Source organism: Bombina bombina, chromosome 6 (assembly GCF_027579735.1).
Source record: "Bombina bombina isolate aBomBom1 chromosome 6, aBomBom1.pri, whole genome shotgun sequence".
NCBI classification, from domain to species: domain Eukaryota; kingdom Metazoa; phylum Chordata; class Amphibia; order Anura; family Bombinatoridae; genus Bombina; species Bombina bombina.
Window position 1 is genome coordinate 1,076,759,536 of NC_069504.1, and position 26,637 is coordinate 1,076,786,172.

Here is a 26,637-nt window from a genome sequence, read left to right on the forward strand (position 1 = left end):
GGTTGACCGTTTTTCTCAAATGTCACATTGCATTCCCTTGAAGAAGTTGTCTACCGCTCAGGAGCTTGCTTCAATTTTTGACCGAGAGGTCTTCCATTTACATGGGTTACCCAAGGAGATAGTGTCGGACCAGGGTAGCCAGTTTGTCTCCAGATTTTGGCGTTCCTTTTGTGCTCAAACGGTGATCCAGCTTTCCTTCTCCTCGGCATATCACCCTCAATCCAATGGGGCTGCGGAACGGTCTAATCAAGCTCTGGAACAGTTCCTCCGTTGCTATGTCTCAGATCACCACAATAATTGGTCTGAACTGTTACCTTGGGCAGAGTTTGCTCGTAGTAGTGCTATTAATGCTTCCTCCAAGTTATCCCCGTTCATGGCGAATTATGTGTTTCAACCATTCTTGTTGCCCGATTCATTCATGTCTCAGGTTATTACGGCTTTGGAGGAGCATCTCCGGCAACTCCGTTCAACATGGGTGCAGATTCAGGATTGCCTTCATCATTCTATGCAGGGCCAAAAGTTCCAGGCTGATCGTAGGCATCTGCCCGTGCCTTCCAACCAGGTTGGTGAGAGAGTTTGGCTGTCCTCCCGCAACTTGGATCTTCGTGTGCCTTCCAATGAACTGGCTCTCTGTTATGTTGGTCCTTTTCGAATACTCTGACGGGTCAATCCTGTGGCCTACACTCTTGACCTTCCTCCTGCAATGCGCATCTCCAATGTTTTTCATGTCTCCCTCTTGAAACCATTGGTTTGTAATCAGTTTGCCACTGTGTTGCCTCGTCCCCATCCTATCTTTGTTGACAACCATGAGGAGTATGAGGTCAGCAGCATTATTGGCTCTCGTATGTCTAGGGGCCGCATACAGTATTTGGTTCACTGGAGGGGCTATGGTCCAGAGGAGCGTTCATGGGTTCCCTCCTCTGATGTTCATGCTCCTGCCCTCCTCTGTGCCTTCCATGCCATTTCCCCAGTAAGCCTTTTGTCCTCCCGCAGGGGAGGGGTCATTGAGGGGAGGGTACTGTCAGGGTTTTTTCCCTGTTTTGTTTGCCATGTGCTGCTGGCAGCCATTTTACTCACCTCTCTTGCTGATTCTGGTGCATACTGTGTGATGCTGCTCATTTCCTGCACTTCCTTTTATGGCCAGACTGGTGAACATCATCCGTGTGAGACAGGATGCAGTCTCAGAATTATGATGTCATCACTTATTATTTAAAGGGCCTCTGTTCAGTATGCTTTGCCCTTGCGTTGTCTCAGACCTGTTTGTGAGAGCTCCTGTGTATTACCTGGCTGTCTGACGTCCCTCCTGGTTCCTGACCCCTTGCTTGTTCCTGACTCTGCTGTTCTCCTTGTTCCTGATTCCGGCTCATCTGACTACTCGCTTTGGCTCCTGACTCGGCTCGTCTGACTTCCAGCTCTGGTTTTGATTCCTGGCTTGTTATTTAACTTGTGGACTTTTTATTATTTTTTGCTGTTAATAAAGGTGTGATTATTTTTGCACTTCTCGTCTCAGTCTGATTCCTGGCACCCTGACAATAATAGTGTAGGGAGTTTATTGCAATGGGGGGAGTGGTGGTTTAGAGGTTAATAGTGTAGGGAGTTTATTGCTATGGGAGTGTGGTGGTTTAGGGGTTAATAGTGTAGGGAGTTCATTGCGATGGGGTGGCAGTTTAGGGGTTAATAGAGTAGTGGGGTATTTTGCAATGGGGGATGTGGCGGATTAGAGGTTAATAGAGTAGCAAGGTTAAAAGAGTAGGGGGATGTGGAAGATAAGGGGTTAATAGAGTAGCAGGGTTAAAAGAGTAGGGTTTATGGCAGATTAGGGGCTACTACAGTAGAGGGTTAATAGTGTAGGGGGTATATAGTGTAGGTCGAAAAATATTATTATCTTTTTGTTTGTATGTTTTGTGCAACAATTTTCTTTACACGAGCTTTGAAGTTGTGTAAAAAGTTTGAGCGGAAAATGCACAAACCCATTTACTTTAAACTTGTCATTTGAGTGTAACGTGCGGTCGCAATATTGATATATCGCTCCCTTGCTAACGTTAACACTCCACTTGTAATCTAGCTCTATGTGTTTAAACCTGGCAAATTTGTTAAATACATAGTTAAAGTCAGAACCAGAGCAGCAATGCACTACCTAGTTATGCTTTTCAACAAAAGAAAAAAGTACATTTAGCAATAGAAGTAAATTGAAACATCTCTTATAATTGCATGCTCTGGTCTCAATGTACTAAGCAGCAGATGCATGAGCGAGCCTGCATTTCTCACTGCTTCTTACCCTTTCCGCCACATCTGAGGTCAGAGGCGTAACTAGAAACCACAGGGCCCAGGTTCAAGAATCTAAGAAAACATGACCAATCACCAGGAGAACATGACCAGCGCACTAAAAAGCTTCTTCTTCACACGGGCAGCAGACCCCCCTAGAGAGGCGGACCTTAAGGGCCCGGTCGCATTGTGACCCTGGTTGTTCCGCCCCTGTCTGAGGTGATTGACAGACCCTGCTCTCAGGCTACCAGGGGGCGGCATTCCACAAGATCTTTTAGTAGCAAAAAGTACAAGAGTAGGCACTCAGGAATCTCTAAAGCCTAGTACAGGAGGGTCCCCCAAACAAAGAACCTCAGAAGGATATGAAAGAAAAGGGAATAGATGTACTGGCACTAAACAGCTAGGGGGCAAGATAATAATTGTGAGAAATAGGATATATATCCTCAATATAAGAAGAGAAACATAAATAATAATGTAAAAAATAATATAAGAGAAATATAATAATGACCAAAAAAGTGGGCTAAGTACAAATGTGGGTTTTATTCAAATGGTTTACTGCATGTGTGTGTCACCTAACACTAAAGATGAGCTCGAAATAAGCAGATTATGATAGTGTAAGTGAAAGATCTTTTAGTACACGGGCCCTCTGCCTGAACCATGAAAGTTACATTTTGACTCTATAATAACCAGACATATTTTTGCAAATTTTAATGCACATTAATCTTTTGTTTGTGTGAGTGAATGTGCTTTAAAATTATTTATATACGTTTAAAAAGGAAATCACAGGATCAGTTGCTCCTTATTAATAAATCTTTTAAAATCTCATGCTGTATCTGAACCATAAAAGTAATTGTTACTTTCATGACCCTTGACCCCATACCTAGAGGCCCATTTATCAAGCTCCGAATGGACTTGAGGGCCTGTGTTTCTGGCGAGCCTTCAGACTCACCAGAAACAGCAGTTATGAAGCAGCGGTCTAAAGACTGTGGTCCATAACCCTGTCCGTCTGCTCTGAGCAGGTGGACAGGAATCGCCACAAATTTGACACCTCCCTGCTGGCGGCCCATTGGCCGCGAGTCTGCAGGGGGCGGCGTTGCACCAGCAGCTCTCCGCATTCAGCGATGTCTGTCGGACCTGATCCACACTGTCGAATCAGGTCCGACAGACATTTAAAATTCGGCCTCCTAGGCACTATGTTCCCAACCCAATAAATTCAAACACACACTGTAACTGGGGTTATAAAGGCTGCAGCCAATTTATTTATTAAACTTATAAACAAATAAATAACACATAAACCACTTGACAAGTCATTGGGGCCAAACGGAGCTTGTGGGCCCGTGTTTCTGGCGAGTCTTCAGACTCGCCAGAAACAGCAGTTATGAAGCAGCGGTCTAAAGACCGCTGCTCCATAACCCTGTCCGCCTGCTCTGAGCAGATGGACAGTAATCGCCGGAATTCAACCCGATCGAGTACAATCGGGTTGATTGACACCCCCTGCTGGCAGTCCATTGGCCGCGAGTCTGAAGGGTCGGCGTTGCACCAGCAGCTCTTGTGAGCTGCTGGTGCAATGCTGAATACAGAGAGCGTATTGCTCTCCGCATTCAGCGAGGTCTTGCGGACCTGATCCGCACTGTCGGATCAGGTCCGCAAGACCTTTGATAAATAGGCCTCAAAGACTAAGACAAGTCGCATTAGTACTTGCTCCATAGGAGCTCAATAAATCTTAAAACCCAAACAAGTAAACATCTTGTCAACCTCTCCTGCCCACAGGCGGTACCAAATTTGACCTCCCACCCTCTCAAACAGCAAGCACACTGCCAAATGCTCACCCCACTGCCGTAATAACAGGGAGGGAGGGGGAGCTTCTTCTTACCTGCTGGTCCGGAAATTAAAAGGCCACCACTTCCAACTCTTCCCTATTTATGCCCCTCCACCTACACCTCCCACTGACCAAACCGCTACCCTATCTACTCTACCTTGGCCTGCCCTGGGGATAAAAGTCCCTCCCTCTTATTCCTTCGCCCAGGGCTGCCTATATAACAACAACATCTATGCATAATTTCAACAAGCACAGAATAAAAAAAACTTCAGCATACGGCTGTGAAAGGCTCATCACTGAAGGAGTTAAATATGTTTTTTTCTCGGCAAATAGCCATTGGTTCATATTTGCAGTTCTATGTGTTTATAATATTTAAACTGAGCCTTGAGGTTAAACTACATTTATTGTAGCCACAGATGGTGCCAAGTGTCACAAAAGCATTTCTCTATCTACACTCAAATAAAATTTTCACCTCTCCGTGCCCTGTGTGTGTAATGTTAAGTATATAATTACACATCAAATAGCTGAAATTGCGGCTATCCCTTTGTTGATAACACATAACACAATAAAAAACTCCTAGTCTCCCATACACACTGCAAGGTGCATTTTCTCTCAGTTTAAGCATAATAAAATCTTTCCTAAGCTTCCATCTGTTGCCTCTAAAGGAATTTATCAGTTTAGCCCTTTTCAGTCACAAGTGCCTGCAACCAAAGTAGAAATCATTTTATTATCTTTTTTTTAAATTATTTTTAACCATAAACTGCTGCATCTTGCAATGCCTAAAAATAAACACACCTTGATCCAATAGCAGCACAGTTGTTCAAAGACAATGCCTGACAATTCATTTGAAGTATTTGAAAATGAGAAAATATTTCTAGCTCTTTTATGTTATTACTAGTCCTAAAGCCCGTTGACACGGGCCGTGTTATATTCTCTCTTCTCTCTCTCTCTCTCTCTCTCTCTCTCTCTCTCTCTCTCTCTCTCTCTCTCTCTCTCTCTCTCTCTCTCTCTCTCTCTCTCTCTCGCTGAGCTGCTGCCGGGTCCTCGCGCGCCTCTTACAGCTGAGCTGCTGCCGGGTCCTCGCGCGCCTCTTACAGCTGAGCTGCTGCCGGGTCCTCGCGGCAAGAGTTTGTCTGAACTGCGCATGACGGCTTCAGACAAACTCTTGTCTTTTATTATATAGGATATGGTACTGATTCAGTTTAAGTGCTTTCCCACTCTCTACTAAAACAGTTCCTACAATAAGAATCAAGCAATGTTAAAGGGAAATGGATGTCAAAATTCAACTTTCATGAATCAAATCTTACAAAACGTTCAATTATACTTTTATCATATTCATTTTTCATTTGGCCTGCTGAAAATTGGTTACTTTGCACAAACGCATACTGAGGTAGGAATGTGCGCATGTCCCCAGCACTATGGTCTCCATTAATTAAAGTGAATGTAAATTTTGATGATAAAGTGCCCGTTTTTTAAAAATTTGATTAAAAACAGGGGCACTTTAATTCATCAAAATATACATTTTACTCATGTTATGAAAATAATTACCTTTTAATCCAGCTTCCCCCGGTCGTCGCAAGCCTCTTCCTACGTCATAAAATGACGTATCGGTCATCCTCCAATCACAGCTTCTCCCCCCCCCCCCTCATTTTATACCCAGGAAGAGGCTTTGCGACGGGCAGAGGAAGCAATGCAACGGCTGTCAAGGTAAAAGGTAAGTATTTTCACAACACAAGTGAAATGTTCATTTTGATTAATTCAAGTGCCCCTGTTTTTAATCGAATTTTAAAAAAAACGGAACTTTAGCATCAAAATTAACATTTCCTTTACACTCCTTATGGGGTAGACTCACTTATGCAACATGATACTCATACGCTAAATCACTTGAAAGCTGACAAGAAAATATCACCTGAACATCTGTAAAAAATTAAGATATTTTTCCTCAAAATTTCTTCAGCTATGTGATCTCTGTTTAGACTTTTTACTGTCATCTGAAAGGTAAAAAAAAAAGACAATCAGCTTTATCAGTGCCAAGTTCACCCAAAAGCTTACAAGATTTTATAATAAAATTTCTTCCAGTCTACTCCAAAAATTGTATTGTTTAAAAAGAGAGATAATCCCTTTATTACCCATTCCCCAGTTTTGCATAACCAATACTGTTATATTAATAAACTTTTTACCTCTTTGATTACCTTGTATGTAAGCCTCTGCAGACTGCCCCCTTATCTAAGGGCTATTTATTTATTATCTATTGACTTGTGTTTTAGCCAATTAGTACTGTGCCCTGCACAACTCCACTAAAGTGAGCACAATGTTATCTATATGGCTCACATGAACTAGCACTCCTCTGTTGTGAAAAGCTAACAAAAAAGCATGTGATAAGAGGCTGTCTGTGGTGGTTTTGAAACAGGCAGAAATTTAGAGTTTTAAAGGTTTTAAAGTATATTAATAGAATAATGTTGGTTGTGCACAGCTGGGGAATGGTTAGTAAAGGAGTTATCTATCTTTTTAAATAATCATTTTTTTTGCTATAGACTGTCCCTTTAAACTGAGGAGGTAAAGTGATTGTGTCTGCATATGCCAGATGCTCTTTCTCTTGCAAGTCCTGAAACTAGCATCCTGATTCTTTACAATGGTAAGTGGCTACTAAGTAAATTGTGAGGTATAATATATCCCTTTTTTACATTTTCTAAGCAGCTCTTTACAAATATGTTGCATCGATTTTAAGAGTTTCATCATTTGGGTATCATGTCCCTTTGAGAAGCAGCAGTCTGCTTCTTATGCTCTTATCACAGACCTTAATACAGGGGCAGGCATTTAGGGAACAGGCATACAGTGGCAGGTATAAAGGGTAGGCAGGGGCGTATTTAGGTTTTGTGCTGCCCTAGGCACTCAAAATTCTGCTGCCCCCTCACCCCCCACCCCACCCCACCCCACCCCAGGTTTAAGGCCTTTTTTTAGACATAATATTTTTGGGGCAGGGTGTAAAAAAAAAAATAATTAAAAAATGTATTTTTAAGTAGATGTTCACCAGGGCTTGCATTCACTCTGGTCTCACACACACACACACACACACACACACACACACACACACACACACACACATATACACACATATATATATATATATATATATATATATATATATATATATATATATATATATATATATTTATATTAAGACATTATTTTGCAAGTCAGATGATTAAAGTGTTTATATCAGAAAAAAATATCCTTCACTATATGATAGTTTGTCAGTAGGTAGTTGTTTAACCTTAAACATCTTCTTTGGTGATTGACAGTTATTTAAGCAAAATATCTGCTTGGATAAATATGTAATGAATATAAAAACTGGCCTTTAAAAGTACTTAAAAAATACAACAGTAGTTATGATAGGTTTAGGAATTGTATCCTAAGGGATAAAGTCACATGATACAATCATAATAAAGTATATACTTGTATTGTTTCTGAATGTATTAAATGCATACAACATATTTTCATTTGTGTTTTAAGTCACATAGTTGTATAGATTCAGCAATAAATACTTATTCTTTGCATGTATGACAGATAGACAAACAGTAAATGTACAAGTATTTAGTGACTAATCCGTTTAAGTATTTTAATGCCTAATGAAGATGTATTGAAGGGAGAAAGGCATATGCTGTTTCACAGTGGTCACTTTGTAGTGCACACTGCACTGTGAAGTCTGTGTGAGTCTCAATCACGCGGTGGAGCCAGGAAGAATACCGCATTCCCTCTCAGTCCAGGCCAGGCTGCACAAGTGAGCTCCGCCTCCACTGTCACCACGTCATACGCACCACATACAATCCCATAGGATAGCAATAGCCGGGCCAGCCATTTAAGTCATTAGTAATTGGTTGATTTAGCCACCCGGCCCTGAGTTCAAAAGAGTGGCCCTAGGGACTCAAAATTCTGCTGCCCCTTAAAAATCTGCTGCCCTAGGCACCGGCCTTGTTGGCCTATGCCTTAATACGCCCCTGAGGGTAGGGCCATACAGGGGGAGGGGGAGAGTCATACAGGGGAGGGGCCATACAGGGGGAGGGGGAGAGTCATACAGGGGAGGGGCCATACAGGGGGAGGGGGAGAGTCATACAGGGGATGGGCCATACAGGGGGCACGGGGAGAGCTATACAGGGAATGGGCCATATAGGGGGCAGGGCATACTGGGGGAGGGGTATAAAAAGGCTTGGAGGAGGGGCCTCACACATTTGTCTTGCTCAGGACCCACAAATACTAAAGGTGGCCCTGATGCCATGTCTGAAAACAAAAAGATACAAAAGCCACTGCAGGGTGCAGTTTTATAAAACAACAAATAATCATAAAATCATTTAAAAAGTAAAAAAATGTACATGTAAAATGATCAATACATGGAATATAATTACACATCAAAGTCTATCAAGGTTACTGAAACCACAGCCGCTCCTCTAAAGTCCATGTAGATACTTCTCCCAGGTCAAATTCTACAAAACAAAAAACAGGAAAAGAGGGTGCCGTATAGTTCAGAGTCTCTTGTGAAAACTTAATTCTTATAGGGACAGTATACAGCAATTTTCATATAACTGCATGTAATAGACACTACTATAAAGAAAGATATGCACAGATACTGATCCAAAAATCCAGTATAAAACCTTTTAAAAACGTACTTAGAAGCTCCCAGTTTAGCTCTGTTGAAAAGGTTAGCTGGAACACACACTGAAAGTGGGAAATAACAGACACTAACCACCTCCCCTTCCTCTGCATATGAAAAGACTCATTACACAAACAAGCTGGAGTAGGTAGACATCAGTATACATCTAAAACTTTGGGCTTGGTTAGGAGTCTGAAAATCAGTGCAATGTTATTTAAAAATAAGCAAAACTGGGGGCGTGTCCTAGCAGCGGCTCTGAGTAGTCGCACCTTTCTTGTGCTCCGGGTGAAAGTATTGTAATCCGCCGGTTATTGATATTATTTTACAGCACTTAGCAATAATACGACTGGTATTGTATAGCCTTCCATCGCTCATTAAAGATATAGTACAATTTGCTGTGTTTATGAGCCCAGAGACAGATTTGGACAGTAGAGGCCTGTAGCGGCGGCAATCTCAAAGGCAGCGCTTCCCCCCCGCCCCGGAACTCCGGGGTAATCTGCCATCACCGGACCTGCTTAGCATTTACTCACTCAACCTTTGTTTTAAGGAGGACACAAACGATAAGAAGACACTAAAGAAAAGTGATCAGACACGAAAGTCTTTAATATCCCTACAATCAAAATGGTGACCGCAAGGAAAGCAGAGCCGATAGAAAACCTAAGTTACTGCATGGCTAGATTTGAGGACCTATGCCAAAACCTCATGGACAACGCTCCTCTAGACTATCTGCTAAATCGTATCTCTGATACAGATACAGCAATTGCAAAGGATATGCTGAAGATAAAGACCCTTGCCACAAGCATTCAGCAGGGGGAAAACTCGCACCCAGAGACTTCTCCGGTATTAACATACAAGCCAGCACAAGGGGACGCATTGCCAGAGTCTTCGCGCAGCCATCTTGCAAAAACTCAGAATGAGGGACACACAAAGAAGATCATGCTCATCCAGGCATCCTCCGAAATATGGAGCGACTTTCTACAGACAAGAGGACATCTACTTATACACGAAGCTGGAAGGGAATTAGTGGAAAACTCCTTGGACATCGCAATTATGAAACAGGCACGCTTCTTGCTAGACACAACCATTCCGGATGACACTGCAAGCGATACCACTCATCAACAGGTGACTCCCCATGGAGGGTATGATAATATGCGGTCCTTAAATCCACTTGTAGGGACTTCCAGAGACTTAGGTTTCAATTTAAACCTGTCATGGACCCACCATAGTAGCCTATCCCAAAAAGACTGCTGCAAAGAGAATAAGGCACAGATACTCTTTCTTCCCTGTACATTAAACCTGGAGGTTGAATAAGCATTTATTTTAAAATCTTTTCGTTGTCTGCATGTTAAAGACACTAGTAAACAATCTGGGATACCGCATGGCTTCTTACACAGTTACATAGGCTATCTTGTCCCAGTTGGTGTTATGTTGTTAGTTTGTTTGACATTATTCTACTGTATGTGTTTGTTTTCATGATGTGCTGCTAGTCATAGTACTGATGCATTAATTTCCATAATATTTCTTTGTTATACTGTTTATACTAGGCAGTTCCCAAATTCACAGCCCTTATAGTGTTTTTGAAACAGATATTATAATTGTTCTGCTGCTAACATTTCTGCAAATATGTCCTATCTGGGGGTTTGAGGGGCCCTCAGGGGGACACTTTGTTTTTTTTATATGTAATACAGAAGAAAAGCCTCAATAAATTTCTGGTGCTAAACAGACTGCACTGGGTGGACCCCATTGCTTCAGACCCCAAAATATTCCTGATACAGGTGCCGTCATAGATCCACTGCCAACATTTTTAATGTGCTTTATGAGGGGGGTTGTGTGGGGCCCCAGAGGGATACTTTTTCACACTAACAGTGATGTTGGTACTCTTATTAACACACTATGCCTGTATGTAAGGTTAATTCAATACTAGTTTCTCCTTCGTGGTCAGCGGCCGTGGCCACGGGAGATATAATAAAAATAAAAAATAATAAAAATAAAAAAAAAAAATAGGGGGAAAAATAAAAAAAATTATAATAAAAAAAAATAATATATCAATAATAGGGGGCTTTGCGGACCACACTTTGCGACAAACCCTAACAACAGCTTGGGCGCACCGTGAAAATATAACATTTAGTAAACCAGAGATCGTCTACTTACATAAAATTCTCCAGTAGTGCAATATACTAGCTACATCATTACCTAATTTTGGAAACTACATTAAATGGGTTTATATATTTTGAAAAGGTAGCTTTTATAATCTCTAAATTGCTGCATTTCCCCTCTCCATAAATTCTAACATATGTTAACTCTATTACATTGAGTCTGGCAGGTTTGGTGATGGACTCTAGTTAATTCAACTATGGCTAGATTACGAGTTTTTCGTTTTGAGCTGTGCAGTGCTAACGAGCAGTTTTTACTCACCGCTCACTTACATGCAGCGCTAGTATTATGGGTTTTTACAAACCCGGCATCAAAAGGCAAGAAGTGAGCGTTGAGCAAAATGTTGCTCCTTACCGCACTCCAATACCAGCGCTGCTTAAGTCAGCAGTGAGCTGGTCGTACGTGCTCGTACATGATTTCCCCATAGGAATCAACGGGGAGAGCCGGCTGAGAAAAAGTCTAACACCTGCAAAAAAGCGTAAAACTCAGTAACGCAGCCCCATTGATTCCTATGGGGAAACACATTTTATGTTTACACCTAACACCCTAACATGAACCCAGAGTCTAAACACCCCTAATCTTACACTTATTAACCCCTTATCTGCCGCCCCCGACATCGCCGACACCTGCATTATATTTATTAACCCCTAATCTGCCGCTCCGGACACCACCGCCACCTACATTATCCTTATGAACCCCTAATCTGCGGCCCCCAACATCGCCGACACCTACATTATATTTATTAACCCCTAATCTGCCGCCCCCAATGTCAAGGAAGCAGCAGAAGTCTTCATCCAACCGGGCCGAAGTCCTCAACGAAGCCGTGGGAGGTCTTCATCCAAGCCGGGCGAAGTGGTCCTCCAGACGGGCAGAAGTCTTCATCCAGACAGCATATTCTATCTTCATCCATCCGACGCGGAGCATCCTCTTCTTCCGACGACTAAAGATGAATGAAGGATCCTTTAAGTGACGTCATCCAAGATGGCGTCCCTTAGATTCCGATTGGCTGATAGAATTCTGTCAGCCAATCGAAATTAAGGTAGATCCTATTGACTGATCCAATCAGCCAATAGGATGGAGCTCACGTTTTCTACCTTAACTACCTTCAGGGGGTTAGTGTTAGGTTTTTTAAGGGTGTATTGGGTGGGTTTTATTTTTAGGTTAAGGTTTGGGCCGCAAAAGAGCTAAATGCCCATCCAAATGCCCTTTTCAGAGCAATGGGGAGCTTAGGTTTTTTTAGATAGTATTTTATTTGGGGTGTTGGTTATGTAGGTGGTGGGTTTTACTGTTGGGGGGGTTGTTTGTATTTTTTTTTTTACAGGTAAAAGAGCTGATTACTTTGGGGCAATGCCCCGCAAAAGGCCCTTTTAAGGGCTATTGATAGTTTAGTTTAGGCTAGGTTTTTTTTTATTTTGGGGGGGCTTTTTTTTATTTTGATAGGGCTATTAGATTAGGTGTAATTAGTTTAAATATCTTGTAATTTGTTTATTATTTTCTGTAATTTAGTGTTTGTTTGTTTTTTTGTACTTTAGCTAATTTAATTTAATTTATTTAATTGTTGTAAATTTAGTTAATTTATTTAATTATAGTGTAGTGTTAGGTGTTATTGTAACTTAGGTTAGGTTTTATTTTACAGGTACTTTTGTATTTATTTTAGCTAGGTAGTTATTAAATAGTTAATAACTATTTAATAACTTTTCTACCTAGTTAAAATAAATACAAACTTGCCTGTAAAATAAAAATAAACCCTAAGATAGCTACAATGTAACTATTAGTTATATTGTAGCTAGCTTAGGGTTTATTTTATAGGTGAGTATTTAGTTTTAAATAGGAATAATTTAGTTAATTATAGGAATTTTTAGTTAGATTTATTTTAATTATATTTAAGTTAGGGGGTGTTAGGGTTAGACTTAGGTTTAGGGGTTAATACATTTAATAAAGTGGCAGCGACGTTGGGGGCGTCAGATAAGGGGTTAATAAATGTAGGTAGGTTGTGTGTACTTTTTAGCACTTTAGTTATGAGTTTTATGTTACGGCGTTGTACCATAAAACTCTTAACTACTGACTTAAATGCGTTAGGGATCTTAAAAGGGTAGGGTGTACCGCTCACTTTTTGGCCTCCCAGGACAGACTCGTAATATCAGCGCTATGGAAGTCCCATAGAAAAAAGACTTTACAAGGTTTACGTAAGTCGTTTTGCAGTAAGGCCAAAGAAGTGTGCAGTGCCCCTTAACCTTCAAGACTCGTAATAGCAGCGGGCGTAAAAAAGCAGCGTTAGGACCTCTTAACGCTGCTTTTTTACCTTAACGCACAACTCGTAATCTAGCCGCTAGTTTTGTGTATGTATCCCTACATGTTTCCTATATATTGCAAATAAGGATCCAAGAGTGGTCCATAATATGTCTAATAGGGACCAAAACAAGGAAAATCAATCAAGAACCACCAGAATGTTTTCTATATTGCTGAATGTATAATTTTTTTATATTTCTTGTATCCCTTCTTTGGTGTCTCAAGCCACTGTAATATGCAATCCTCAATAAAAATATTAAAATAAAAAAAATAAGCAAAACTATACTTTTTTAAAAAAAAACAAACTGTATGGGCCATATAAATAAACATTTATGCAAAGAAAAATCTAGTGTATTATGTCCTTTTAAAGGGACATAATACTTATATGCTAAAAACTGATGCAGTATAACTGTAAAAAGCTGACAGGAAAATATCACCTGAGCATCTCTATGTAAAAAAGAAAGATATTTTACCTCACAATTTCCTCAGCTCAGCAGAGTAAGTTCTGTACGGATCAGGTCCGACAGACATTGCTGAATGCGGAGAGCAATACGCTCTCCGTAATCAGCATTGCACCAGCAGCTCACAAGAGTTGCTGGTGCAACGCTGCCCCCTGCAGACTACTGACTTTAAAATGCGGTACGAATCTTGACGGGATAGGGTGTACAGCTCACTTTTTGGCCTCCCAGGACAAGCTCGTAATACCGGCGCTATGGAAGTCCCATAGAAAAAAGACTATACGCAATTTGTGTAAGTTGATTTGCGGTAAGGCCAAAAAAGTGTGCGGTGCCCCTAAATCTGCAAGACTCGTAATAGCAGCGGTAGTAAAAAAGCAGCGTTATGAGACTTAACGCTGCATTTTTACTCATAACGCAAGACTCGTAATCTAGCAGATAGATATTTAGACATGCATCTGTATGTATCTCTATAGTAAAATCCTTTCCTATCTTTTTTTTTTCTAACACCTGAGACCTTATATTTTTAAGCCCTTATAACATTTTGATGCAATCTTTTTTTAAATAATTTTTATTAGTGTTATTATGAGTGTAACTATACTTTAAAATGTATTTTGATGTGTTTTATGCAACTTTTTTGTCGAGCATAACAGTTAACCAGGGCTCTTAAGTAACGCTATCCCGACGTGTGTTCAATTCAATTGCGCTCAAGCAAACGCGTTTACTTTCAACTTGTAATACACGTCCTACTTCCGACACACGCAAACAGCCACGATAAACCCCTTATTGCTTGTGCACAACAGTTAGCATGGCACTCGTAATCTAGCCTTTTAAGCTTCGTTGAAAGTGTAGGTAGTGTTCTTTAATGAAAAATCAGATGATAATTCAGAATGTATATACAGAACTTCACTTATTCTGGTGTAGGAGGAGTAAAAAAAAAAAGTTCAGGTTTTTCTTTGCAATTATTTTCATACTATGTGTCATAGAGAAGATTAATTGAGAATTATGGTTAAGGCTTCACAATGGATAACCTGCCATCTGTTCAATCCTTTTTTCTTGGGTAATTTATGTATTTTCCTTCATAAAAAAGCTGCACAGCTGTTTCTTGCTAAAGTCACGTGTAGGAGAGTGTCTGAAAACGGCAGTCTCACAAAATGCTCTAAAATAAAGGAACAGTATCTGTGACTTCTTTGTACAAAATATTATAAAAATTATTATTAAAAATAAGAGAAAATGGTTAAAAAATGTATAATTTAATGGTAGTACTAGCGGTAGTCACAATTATTCAAGTTATTTTAATTATTATAATTATCTTTATTTCGAACACATCAAAAAGATTCTGCGGCACTGAACATGAGTAAAATTAAGATAAGAAAATTGTTATTTCATTGTTATTATTATTATTATTATTATTATTATAATTATTATTATTAAAAATAATTCTAATTTTATTTTATATATGTTTATAAAGCTCCACCGAATTCTGGGTACACTATGGGCTAGTTTTAAAGACATTGTTATGCTGCCAAGGTTCAGGTGAGATCATGTCCAAAATGTATTTGAGGTTCATTTCACCTATCTATAACCAGTGGGCTTTCCTGTGTAACATATACAGTTGTGTTAAATGGCCCTATACAACTTATGTATCAAATGTGAACATCTAGAAACTTGGAAAAATAATAACCACAACCTCAACACGAAATGGGATCTGAAAAAGTAAAATTTTGACGTCTGTTTTGTAATGTTAAAGTAGTCTTATTTAATAGAAGGGTATTTATATCAGCAACCTATTTATCAAGCTCGGTATGCTCCATAACCTGTCCTACTGCTCTGGGGCGGCGGACAGACATCACCGGAAATCAACCCGATCCAATATAATCGGGCTGATTGACACCCCCTGCTAGCGGCCAATTGGCCTCAAATCTTCAGGGGGTGGTATTGCACCAGCAGTTCACCAGAAATGATAAATGCAGAGAGCATATGCTGTCGGCATTTATCGATGTGCAATGGACATGATCCGCAATATCGGATCATGTCTGCTTGCACATTCTTAAATAGGCCCCAATGAGTGTTTCTAGGTGTTTCAGGGAGTTCTTGAGGTATGGTTGGGACCCAGCATGAAGGATTTTAAACGTGATTGCCCGTGTGAAATGTTTCGCTATATCAAAGCTGCCAAGCTTGTCTTATATTTTCTTGAACTTTGTTTTAGATTTTTTTTTTTTTTTAGATTGAGTGTACTGTTTTATAGAGATTGTTTTTTTTTTCTTTCTATTTCTTTGTTTTTGTGATGTTAGTATCCTTGACAATGGGAACTGTTTTTTGTATTTCAATAGAGCTGATTTTGTAACTTGATGAGGGGTAGGTACAAGTCTCATTGAGGCATATTTAAGAAATGTCTTGCGGACCTGATCCGCCAGTGCGGATCAGGTCCGCAAGACATCGCTGAATGCGGAGAGCAATACGCTCTCCGCATTTAACATTGCACCAGCAGCTCACAAGAGCTGCTGGTGCAACGTCGCCCCCTGCAGACTCGCGGTCAATGGGCCGCCAGCAGGGGGTGTCAATCAACCAGATCGTACTCGATCAGGTTGAATTGTTGCGATTCCTGTCCGCCTGCTCAGAGCAGGCGGACAGGGTTATGGAGCAGCGGTCTTTGTGACTGCTGCTTCATAACTGCTGTCTGAAGACTCGCCAGAAACACGGGCCGTCAGGCTCCTTTCGGAGCTTGTTAGATAGGCCCCTTTGAATCTTATTTTTTTCCTACAGTGATATAAATTCCAGGAACACAATTTTATTGGCACTAGGCAAATGATCCTGATGTATTGTAACAAAAAGTACAGATACACAAAGCAAACTAAAAATAAATATGCAAAACAGGAGGGAGGCCTTGCTCCAAGAGCTTACAATCTATAGGTTAATGTCTAAAGATTTTATAACCATTTGTATAAACAAGGAATGGATTACCACACTTTCTTTTCTTTCTTTTTTTTAAACTGACCATTAAAATTTGTCTTAATTTTAAATACCGGGAACCTGTGGAAGACAGATAGAAGAGGCGTCTCATGGGACAAGTATCGTCTTGTACAACATAGGAGAGCAGTAACAGCATACCCCCCACACACAGAGTGTTACTCACAAGAGCGGCGGTACACCAAGTACCCAGACAAGCAGGACGGAACCAAAAGTCGCCCGTCAGACAAGCGCAAGCTCGACACGCTACAGCAGACGTCACTCGGCAGACAGCGTCAAAGTCGACCCAGCAGGGGAGCCAATCAGGTGGATGGAAACTCGGCACAGCACACCTCCACAGAGGAATCAGGAACAGGACCAAAGTTGCACTAGCGGCAACAATATTAAAATACAAACAGGTGTGATATACTCAAAAAGACATTTATTGAGTATAAACAGATAAAAACATGCGTCCAGCAACACGTTTCTCAACAAATAGTCGTTTCATCAGGCTGATACTAATACATGACAATACCTGCTCTATTTATAACACACCTGTGCCAATCACAAGAGTTCCAGCTACTGACACACCTCTAAGTAAAAATAACTTAGTGATAGAGTGTTAATCACTAGGGAGGTGTCTAAGGAGCCAGAACTGAGGATGGACTTAAAGAACAAATAACATACTTAAAAAATGAATATACATTTGAAACATTCAGATTCAACATTAATTGTTCAAATTTGATTAAGACATGCAAAATAATAATTTTTTAGGTTTTAGGTAGTTATAGGAATTTTTAATTTTATTTTTTATTATATTTTATGCTTGATATGAATGGTAATGTATTTTGCATGTCTTAATCAAATTTGAACAATTAATGTTGAATCTGAATGTGTCTGTTACTGCTCTCCTATGTTGTACAAGACGATACTTGTCCCATGAGGCGCCTCTTCTATCTGTCTTCCACAGGTTCCCGACTTTCATCCACAACATTCTAAGAGAGCTGCCTGGATTGCCGCCACTGAATCCGTCACCTACACCTGTTTCTGATCATTTGCGCACTTCTATAGAGACTCCTATTGTTTCTCTTGTTTTATGTTAATTTTAAATAACATGATGTGAAATAATAAGAAAATACTAATGCATTTTATGAGCAGCTTTGGTATAGACCTGAAATGGAATCACTTTTGTGCTGTGCGGTAACTTTCATTTAGAGACTTCATTTTTGGAGCTCCTTTTTCTGCGACAGTGAAAGTTATGTGCAAATTTCCAAACTGAAACCACTATTGCAAACAACCCTAACCCAACTCCCCCCAACAACTGCTATCCAAAACCATGATCTGATCTTGCTTGTCTGGGACCTGCTACATGATGGCCCTCCTCAATACACGGCCGCTGAGACCCGCAGTGAAACCCCATTCACCGGTAACCACTGAATTTACTAAAATATTGTCCATATGCAATCCACATCCACAAACACATTCCTTAACTCTAACCCACACAATTGCCATCAGTAGAATACATTCTACAGTGGCCCCTCATTTGTAACCCCCATCTTTGTGATGTCCCCACCAGGGCCGGCTCAACCATGGGACCAAGTGGGTCCAACGGACACAGGCAGCACTTAACAAGGGGCAGAACTTCAGTGACTAAGTCACTCACTGTCAGACCAAGACCAGTCCTCTGTCTCCATAAGGAAAGGTGCAGACCCCAAGCAGCAGAACTGGTTAGAGGTGACATTCAAGGTGGGACAAGTGCATCTCTTCCCTAACTTCCCTCCCCCCTTATTGTGCATAAGGATTGGTTACATGCAGGTAGGCAGGGCTAGTAAGTTCAGTGGCCAGGCTAGGTTGATATGCTAATCAGTAATGTTACTACTGGGGGGGGGGGCATCATTGCATTCTCTGACCCAGGCAGCACAATATCTTGAGCCAGCCTTGGTCCACAATGCAAATCCCCAACACCAAAAAAAATTCCCAATACCTAATACCCCAAATTGCCAAAAATAATCCATAATTTAAAGAAACAGAATGGGGTATAACAAAGGATAGTGGAAAGACACCATATTGGAAATAGGAGGTCACTGGTCAGTTTGCCCGGGAGGAGAGTTGCACCTACAAAAGACTGACCTTTGAGTAACCCTTTGATAAAATTAGGTAAATATTTGTCAACAGAAAAACTGGGGCCTCTAGCTAGTTAAGAAAATAAGTGGTGGAAGGGAAGATTATAAAGCACTTTGAGACTGATACTCACTATCTCATTTACAACAGTCCCTAACTGGTCTTATTAGAGAATGTAAAACAACAGGCCTTTAAACCTAGGGAGACCTTGGTAACAATATGGCACTCATTACTTTATGTAACTCTACACTTAAAAGGAACATAACACACTCTAAAAATAAGACTTTTTCTATAGTCTTGCAATAAATGTGCATAACATTCAAGGGTGAAAAGGTTTTGAATACATTAACACCTGCTGCTGCAGTAGTTTTTTTTAATGGCCAAACTTGCCTTATTTGGAGGGTTGATCCATGCTTGTTGCAGGGGTAGATACAGATTGCCACTCTCATTGTTTTACAGAGTCTTACCTTATCTCTGCCACCCACTAGAACCTCTGCTTCTTAGCACCTTTAGCACTTCACTTTCACTCTCATGAAAAATGGGCGTAGGACCCAGTAAACCTCAGACTGCTCTCTGATTAGATGTTTTTAACCAACTTGTCACTCTGTTATTAGGAGTACATTAAAAAAACAACTTATTTGTATGCTGAAACCAGTGTAGCAGGAGATGAACTGCAGGCAATAATCAGGAACCAGTAGAGTCAAAACTCAGGGAACTCTCACAAGAATAAAAAGGAGACAGGCCAGAATCATGAACCAGATCATCCAGTAGTAACCAGGTGTCAAAGAAGAGCGAGAAGACAGAAGATCAGTGCTAGTCACAATAGCAAAAGGATGGTAACAGATCACACAGTTAAATATTCACACAACAGGTGGAAGCTAAGGCAGAGGCATCATCCAATAAATAAATGAAGGTCAAGAAAGTCAGGACAGGGACATAAACTCCAGGATCTTTAAGCTAAAATAACCAAGCACAGAGTGAAGCTCTCAGGGGCCTTTCTGAATTTGGCTTAATTTTGCCGCAAGGTCACTTCTAATTCTCAAAGCATAAACAGCGCTATCCATCATGCAGAGTCTGAACAAACATTAGCAAAACCATGGGTCCATGTTGCTCACCTTTCTTTCAGCGCAGTTCTATTCACAGGACCATCTTCTTCCAATACTGTGTTAACCATTGAGCAGGACCCCCTCACAGGATTCAACCACAGGCAGGAGATAGTGCTGGGCTCACTTACCTTCATCATCTTAGCATAGCCAGAACCCAAGCAACCAACCTTATAGAGTAATCAGGATGTGGATGTTTTTCTGTGTTTTCAATGCAGTGTTTTAACTCAAGGGACACCTAACCTCTGAAGATTCCTTCTCACACAGGCTTTAAACACAAAGACAAATGTCCTGTAGAAAACACATTGGCAGGATATGTGTAACTTACACCATCTTTCCATACTGTACTAGAGTTAAACAGATGATCACAGTTCTGCTTGCTAAGCAACGCTTTATCTGGACCCATTCACACTCCAAGCAACATTCCTTATTATTTAACAATAATAGGTTGAAATATGTAGTAAAACATGGAGTTAAACACATATTTAAAGTCACTTCCAGAGTGGCAGTGCACTACTGGGAGCTGGCTGAATATACCTGGTGACCCAATGACAGATGGCAAATGTGCATGGCCTCCAATCAACAGCTGCTTCTGACCCTACCTATGTATGCTTTTCAATAAGTGATACCAAGTGAATTAAGTACATTTTATAATATGTTAATTAAAAGTCTCTTAACATAAAACGATCTGTCTGAATCATGTAAGCTTAATTTTAACTCTCGTATCCGTTTAATATTTTGTTTTGTAGTTATCTTTCTTGCACCCCTCTCAAATGTTATGCTCTGGTGCTACATTTTTACATGAGGAAAGACTGCTTTACCGAAAGCGTATGGCCGCCACATTATCTAATATGTGAATTCAATTTCAAACCATGTAACCATTACATTTTTAAGTTCTGACATTGCATCAAGAGCAACGTTATATTACCAAAGCAATAAAATCACTTTCCTCTGAAGTCATTTTTCATAATTCATTAAATCTGCAGCCTTTTAGCCTTATCATAACCTCTTGCACATTCCATTCTTTAAATGTGCTTTACTTCTGTCCTTTGTAAAATTCCTAAATGTATTTCAAAGTTTCTACCAGTATGCTTAGAATAATAATAAAGATGATGCTACGAGAGAAGGAAAAAAATGAGAGGGGAGGGAAGGATTGATCTCCGGGAGACATGCACAATGGTTTTTCTTGTCTTTAAGCGGCACGGTGGCTGCAAGTCAAGCTGTATCTACATGGAATATACAAGAGATCTGTTCTGGGATCTGTCAGCAGTAAAGTGCAGAATATTCAGTCTGTCAGAGAAAACTCAGCTAAGACAGCCCAAGTGGTTTCATGGTTTGTTATTTCTTTTGAATAGTTCGACAGTACAGATATGCATGAAAGAAAACTGCCACACAGGAGACTGCATGGCGAAACCCCAGACTGTCTGCCATGACAGTGACGTGATGTGAAAAGGCCACTAGAAAAATGCTAATGCTCTTACATAACAGATTGTTTAAAGAGATTTATGATTAGAGTAAGAGAACACCAGTTCTCCGTATCAGGCGATCTACACTGCTCCAACGCTGGGAGCTAGAAAATGTACTCAAGTATGACTAGCAGAGGTTACCCCATACATGTGCAAGCTTACCATGTAGAGAGATCTGCTCATGGGAACTTTTAAATTGTCAGACTCATTAGCCATTAGTTTTGTTTTAGTTTTCTTTGCTAAAATAATTTTCAAATGTATTATAATTTTTTACATAAAAAATGGATGTTCCAACTTCCTGTGCTGGATGCTTGTTGGGTGTGTCACTGTCCATCAATAGAGATTTGTGAGTTGTCTTTCTCAAACAGTAAGTTTTATAGTATCAATGGCAGTTCTAGAAGGTTCTTTGCACACCCATTCATTAGTGTAGCCCCCTGCAATTTTGGTTCCAGAAAATAAATACTGTGAAGGAAAACACTACAACCGGGAAACTGTGTACTGGGCACTTACCGCATGGATCTTGCAGACAGCAGGAAGATTACATTATTTCTTCATGCCTCTGTGATCAGCGTGTATCCCATGCTGTTGCTGGGTGTCTGCATTTGAGGCTCTCCAGCAACCATGCAGTGCCATCTAAATATGACTGTTACTGTGTATACAATCATAGTGACAGTATATTTAAAAAAAGAGCATAGATATTGACATGCTGCAATGAATGCTGGCATCAGGCTCACTGGGCTATCACTGGATTCCTCAGGAGGGAGGAAGTCATTTCATGCCCATAATGTTCCCTCTGGTCATGTTATTACTGTGATGGACAGTTTTTTATCCCTAAGTTTTAATTTATGTCCTTGGTGATAAAAGAGTTCAATTTGCTCTTTCTCACAGAGTTTAAGGTGCTTGGTCCTTTGGAGAAAGCTAAGGCCTGGTTACAATCAGGCGATTAGCATCCTTTACATCAGCCATCTGAATCTAACAGATCGCTAACTACATCCTACCATGGCCTCCGTGTCTGAGCTTGCTTATATTTATTCCACACTCATCCTCCATGATGATGAAGTGGCTATTACAGAAGACAAGTTAAATGCTCTCATTACAGAAGAACATTTCTGGCCCAGTCTCTTTGTAAAGGCTGTTGTCAACATTAACATTGGCAGCTTGATTTTCAATGTAGAAGCTGGTGGTGGGGCCCCAGTTGCCAGTACTGCTACCCCAGCTGAAGAAAAGAATGAAGAGAAGAAGGAAGAAGTCTGAGGAATTTGACAATGACAAGGGATTTGGTCTCTGATTTAAACTTTTTGTAACCAAACTTCTAATAAAGAAAATGTGTTCATAATCTGGAGGGAAGAAACTGTGTTAAATTAAAAATGTCAAAATACCTCTAGGTAAATACCATGGGGTGTCTAGTTTCTCCAAATATGTATTAATGTATAGTAGTTTTGTATTTGGTAGCAACTTTTTAATATTATTATTATTATTATCGGTTATTTGTAGAGCGCCAACAGATTCTGCAGCCCTATAAACATAGGCGGAATACAAGGAAACATTTATAGGGATCCGAAGGGTAGAGGGCCCTGCCAAGAGTCGCACTGTTGTAGTCAGCTCTAAAGAAGGTGATCTACAAACAGCATGGCTCTTAGGCTTACATGCTAATGGGGGTTCAAGGGGAAAGCAATAGAGGAGTGTTAGTGTAGGTTGTATGCATCCCTGAACAGTAGAGTCTTTAGGGAGCGCTTAAAGTTTTCAAAACTAGGGGAGAGTCTTGTGGAGCGAGACAGGGAGTTCCACAAGATGGGAGCCAGTATGCAGAAGTCCTGTAAGCAGGAGTGTGAGAAGGTAACAAGAGAGGAGGAGAGGAGGAGGTCATGAGCAGAGCGAAGGGGACGGGAGGGAGAGTATCTGGAGACAATGTCTGAGATATAGGGGGGAGCAGTGCAGTTGAGGACTTTGTATGTCAGAGGGAGAATTTTGTGTTTAATCCTGGAGGCAAGTGGAAGCCAGTGAAGGGATTGGCAGAGAGGTGCAGCAGATGAGATGAGTGACATGTAAGGAAGATGAGCTTAGCATAGGCATTCATTATGGATTGTAAAGGAGCTAGGTGGCAGCTGGGGTGACCAGAGAGGACAGTAATCGAGGCGGGAAAGGATGAGAGAGTGGATTCAAATCTTAGTTGTGTCTTGTGTAAGGAAATGTCTAATTTTAGAGATGTTTTTAAGGTGAAGCGGCAGGATTTAGCCAATGACTGAATGTGAGGAGTGAAAAAAAGATCTAAGTCAAGTGTGACCCCAAGACATCGGGCATGTGGGGTAGGGGTAATGATGGAGTTGTCAACAGTTATAGAGAGATTGGGGGTGGAGATTTTGGAAAAAGGAGGGAAAATAAGGAGCTCAGTTTTTGAGAGATTTAGCTTGAGGTAGTGAGAGGACATCCAGGAAGAGATGTGAGAAAGACAGTTAGTGACACGGGTTAGCAAGGAAGGAGATAGGTCTGGTGCAGAGAAGTAGATTTGGGTGTCATCAGCATGCAAGTGACATTAGAACCCATGGGACTTTATTAGGGAACCTAATGATTACGTGTAGATTTAGAAGAGAAGGGGACCGAGGACATATCCTTGCGGTGCCCCGACAGAAAGTGGTGACGGGGCAGAGGAGGTCCCAGAGAATACTACCCTAAAGGTATGGTTTGACAGGTAGGAAGAGAACCACGAGAGAGCTGTGTCACAAATGCCAAGGGATTGGAGGGGTTGGAGCAAAAAAAGGGGGGTCAACAGTATCAAAGGCTGCGGACAGATCAAGGAGGATAAGCAGAGAGAAGTGGCCTTTTGATTTTGCGGTAAGTAGGTCATTGGTAACCTTAACAATTGCTGTCTCTGTGGAGTGATGGGGGCGAAATCCAGATTGCAGTGGGTCGAGGAGGGAGTTTAATGTAAGGAAATGGGATAGGTGTGCATATACTAGCTTTTCGAGAAGCTTTGAGGCAAGAGGGAATAGGGAAATAGGGCGGTAGTTGGATGGGGAGGTTGGATCAAGAGAAGGTTTTTTTGAGGATAGGTGTGACCAGTGCATGTTTCAGAGATGAGGGAAATATACTGGTGCTGAGGGAGAGGTTGAAAATGTGTGTGAGTATAGGGGTAAGGATAGAAGAGAGGGAGGGGAGCAGCTTTGAGGGGATAGGGTCAAGAGGATGGGTAGTGAGGTGATAGCTCAGTATAAGTGCCAAAACTTCTTCCTCAGTAACAGGGGAGAAGGAGCTAAATTTATGGCTATGTGGGTTGTGGTTGATTGCGAGCATTTAAAGGTGATGAGAGAATGGAAGTATGTTGAGAGCTGATTTCGTTACTGATGGAGTCGATGTTGTCATTGAAGTGACTGGCAAAGTCTTGAGCTGACAGAGAAGTTGTAATAGGGGGTGGGGTGGGCGGAGAAGAATATTGAAAGTGGAGAACAGACGTTTTGGGTTTGAAGAAAGATTAGAGAAAAGAGTAGAGAAGTAATGTTGCTTATAGAGATTACGGGCAGAATAGTAGGAATTTAAAATGAACTTGTAATGAAGGAAATCAGCTGAACTCTGAGATTATCTCCAGTGCCGCTCAGCAGTATGGGAACGTCTGCGTAGGTACCGTGTCAGAGGAGTATGCCAGCGCTGAGGATGAGTGTGTGATTTCCGAGCAATGGTAAGAGGGGCCAGATTGTCAAGGACCAATGTAAGGATGGAATTATAGTGGCAGATAGGTTGGTCAGGGCAGGAGAAGGAGCAAATGGATGAGAGGAGAGGTTCAAGGGAAATAGCAAGTTGCTGCTGATCTAATGACATAGTGCTTCTGTGAGGTTTGGTGTGAGGAGTAGAAGGAGGGAGAGTTGTAGGGAGGGTTGAGATGTTGCAAGTGAGAAAATGGTGGTCAGAAAGAGGAAAAGGAGAGTTTGTGAGGTTTGAAATAGTGCATCGATAGCTAAAGATCAGGTCAAGGGAGTGACCATCTTTGTGAGAGGGAGAGTCAGTCCATTGTGACAAACCAAGAGAGCAAGTGAGTTGCAGAAGTTGTTTTGCAGAGGAGGCAGTGGGATTGTCAAGAGGGATGTTGAAATCACCAAGAATGAGGACTGGGTGCCTGAGGAGAGGAAATAAGGTAGCCAGGCAGCCACATGATCTAGAAATTGAGTTGAGGAGCCAGGGGGTCGGTATATGAATGCAACACGTATATAAAGGGGACAGAATAAGCAAATAATGTGGGTTTCAAATGAGGAAAATGTGAGGGAAGAGATGGGATGTATTTGTTGGAAGGTGCAATGAGAGGAAAGTAAAATACCTACACCACCTCCTTGTCTATTATCAGACCTAGGAGTGTGGCTGAAGTGGAGACCCCCATGTGACAGAGCAGCAGTGGATGCCAGGTTTCTGTTAGAGCCAGAATGTTGAGGGAGCAGGAGATAAAGAGGTCATGTATAGAAGTGAGCTTGTTGCAAACAGAGCGAGAGTTCCAGAATGCACAAGTGAAAGGAGTAGTGGCTTTAGATGCAAGAGGAATGTGAATAAGGTTACCAGAGTTTTGTTTTCTGAGTTTATGGAACGGTACACATGGATTTGCATGGCTAGGAAGTTGTTGGGGAACAGGATTAGGGGAGATGTCACCAGCAGCTAGTATAAGTAAGAGGGAGAGTGACATGAGATGAGGTACAGATTTGCAGTAATGAGACTGTTTTTGAGGCGAGGTGCAGGGTGGAGAGAGAGTGTTTAGAAATAGATAAAGTTCATGAGTACAAAAGTAAGGTGAGTTTAAGAGGGATGGGCTAATGAATAGTGCAGGTGGTGAGGGGGAAGGAGTAATTGAATTAAGTAGTTTGTTATAGAGACAAGAGGTAGCAAAAAGGAATATAAAGATATTGAGCATTTTTACAAAAGTGGGAACCAATTAAACACATAAGACACAGTATTATAGCAACTATAAAGCTTACAGTCCAAGAATAGCAAATTATAGCATTAAATCAATAACTCCATCTTTCTAGTATTTGGCCAATATATGATACAAATGACTTAGAAACCTAGACATATGGGGTATTGCTAAAATTAGGACAAAATAATGAATCTATTTCAAGGTAATTTTCTTTAGCTACACTACTTTTGTATAAATGGTTCTAAAGAAAACTGCAAAAAAAAATGCTTTTTTCATTGCCCCCCATTTTTCAGTATTACATTCCTATTTTTTCGTATTTTATGTACCAAAATTAGATATCACAAAAAAAGGCTTGTCGAGGCGGAGTCAGACGGGCATGAGAAAGGTCGCATGAGATACCAGCTCAGACACTAAACTCTACTGAACATCGGTTCTAAGTCACTATATTGCTTATAATGCTACCCGGTGGCTTGATGA

General features: G+C 40.9%; 1 protein-coding gene across 1 annotated transcript; it reads left to right on the plus strand.

The window, feature by feature from the left end:
• Positions 1-22,268: 22,268 nt before the first annotated feature.
• On the plus strand, positions 22,269-22,523 carry LOC128662456 (60S acidic ribosomal protein P1-like). The gene has a single exon (XM_053716243.1). The coding sequence runs from the start codon at positions 22,269-22,271 to the stop codon at positions 22,521-22,523; it is 255 nt and encodes an 84-aa protein (XP_053572218.1).
• The last annotated feature ends 4,114 nt before the right edge of the window (positions 22,524-26,637 follow it).

Coding starts and splice junctions, on each gene's coding strand:
- LOC128662456 (XM_053716243.1), top strand. CDS start 22,269: ATGGCCTCCGTGTCTGAGCTTGCTTATATTTATTCCACACTCATCCTC.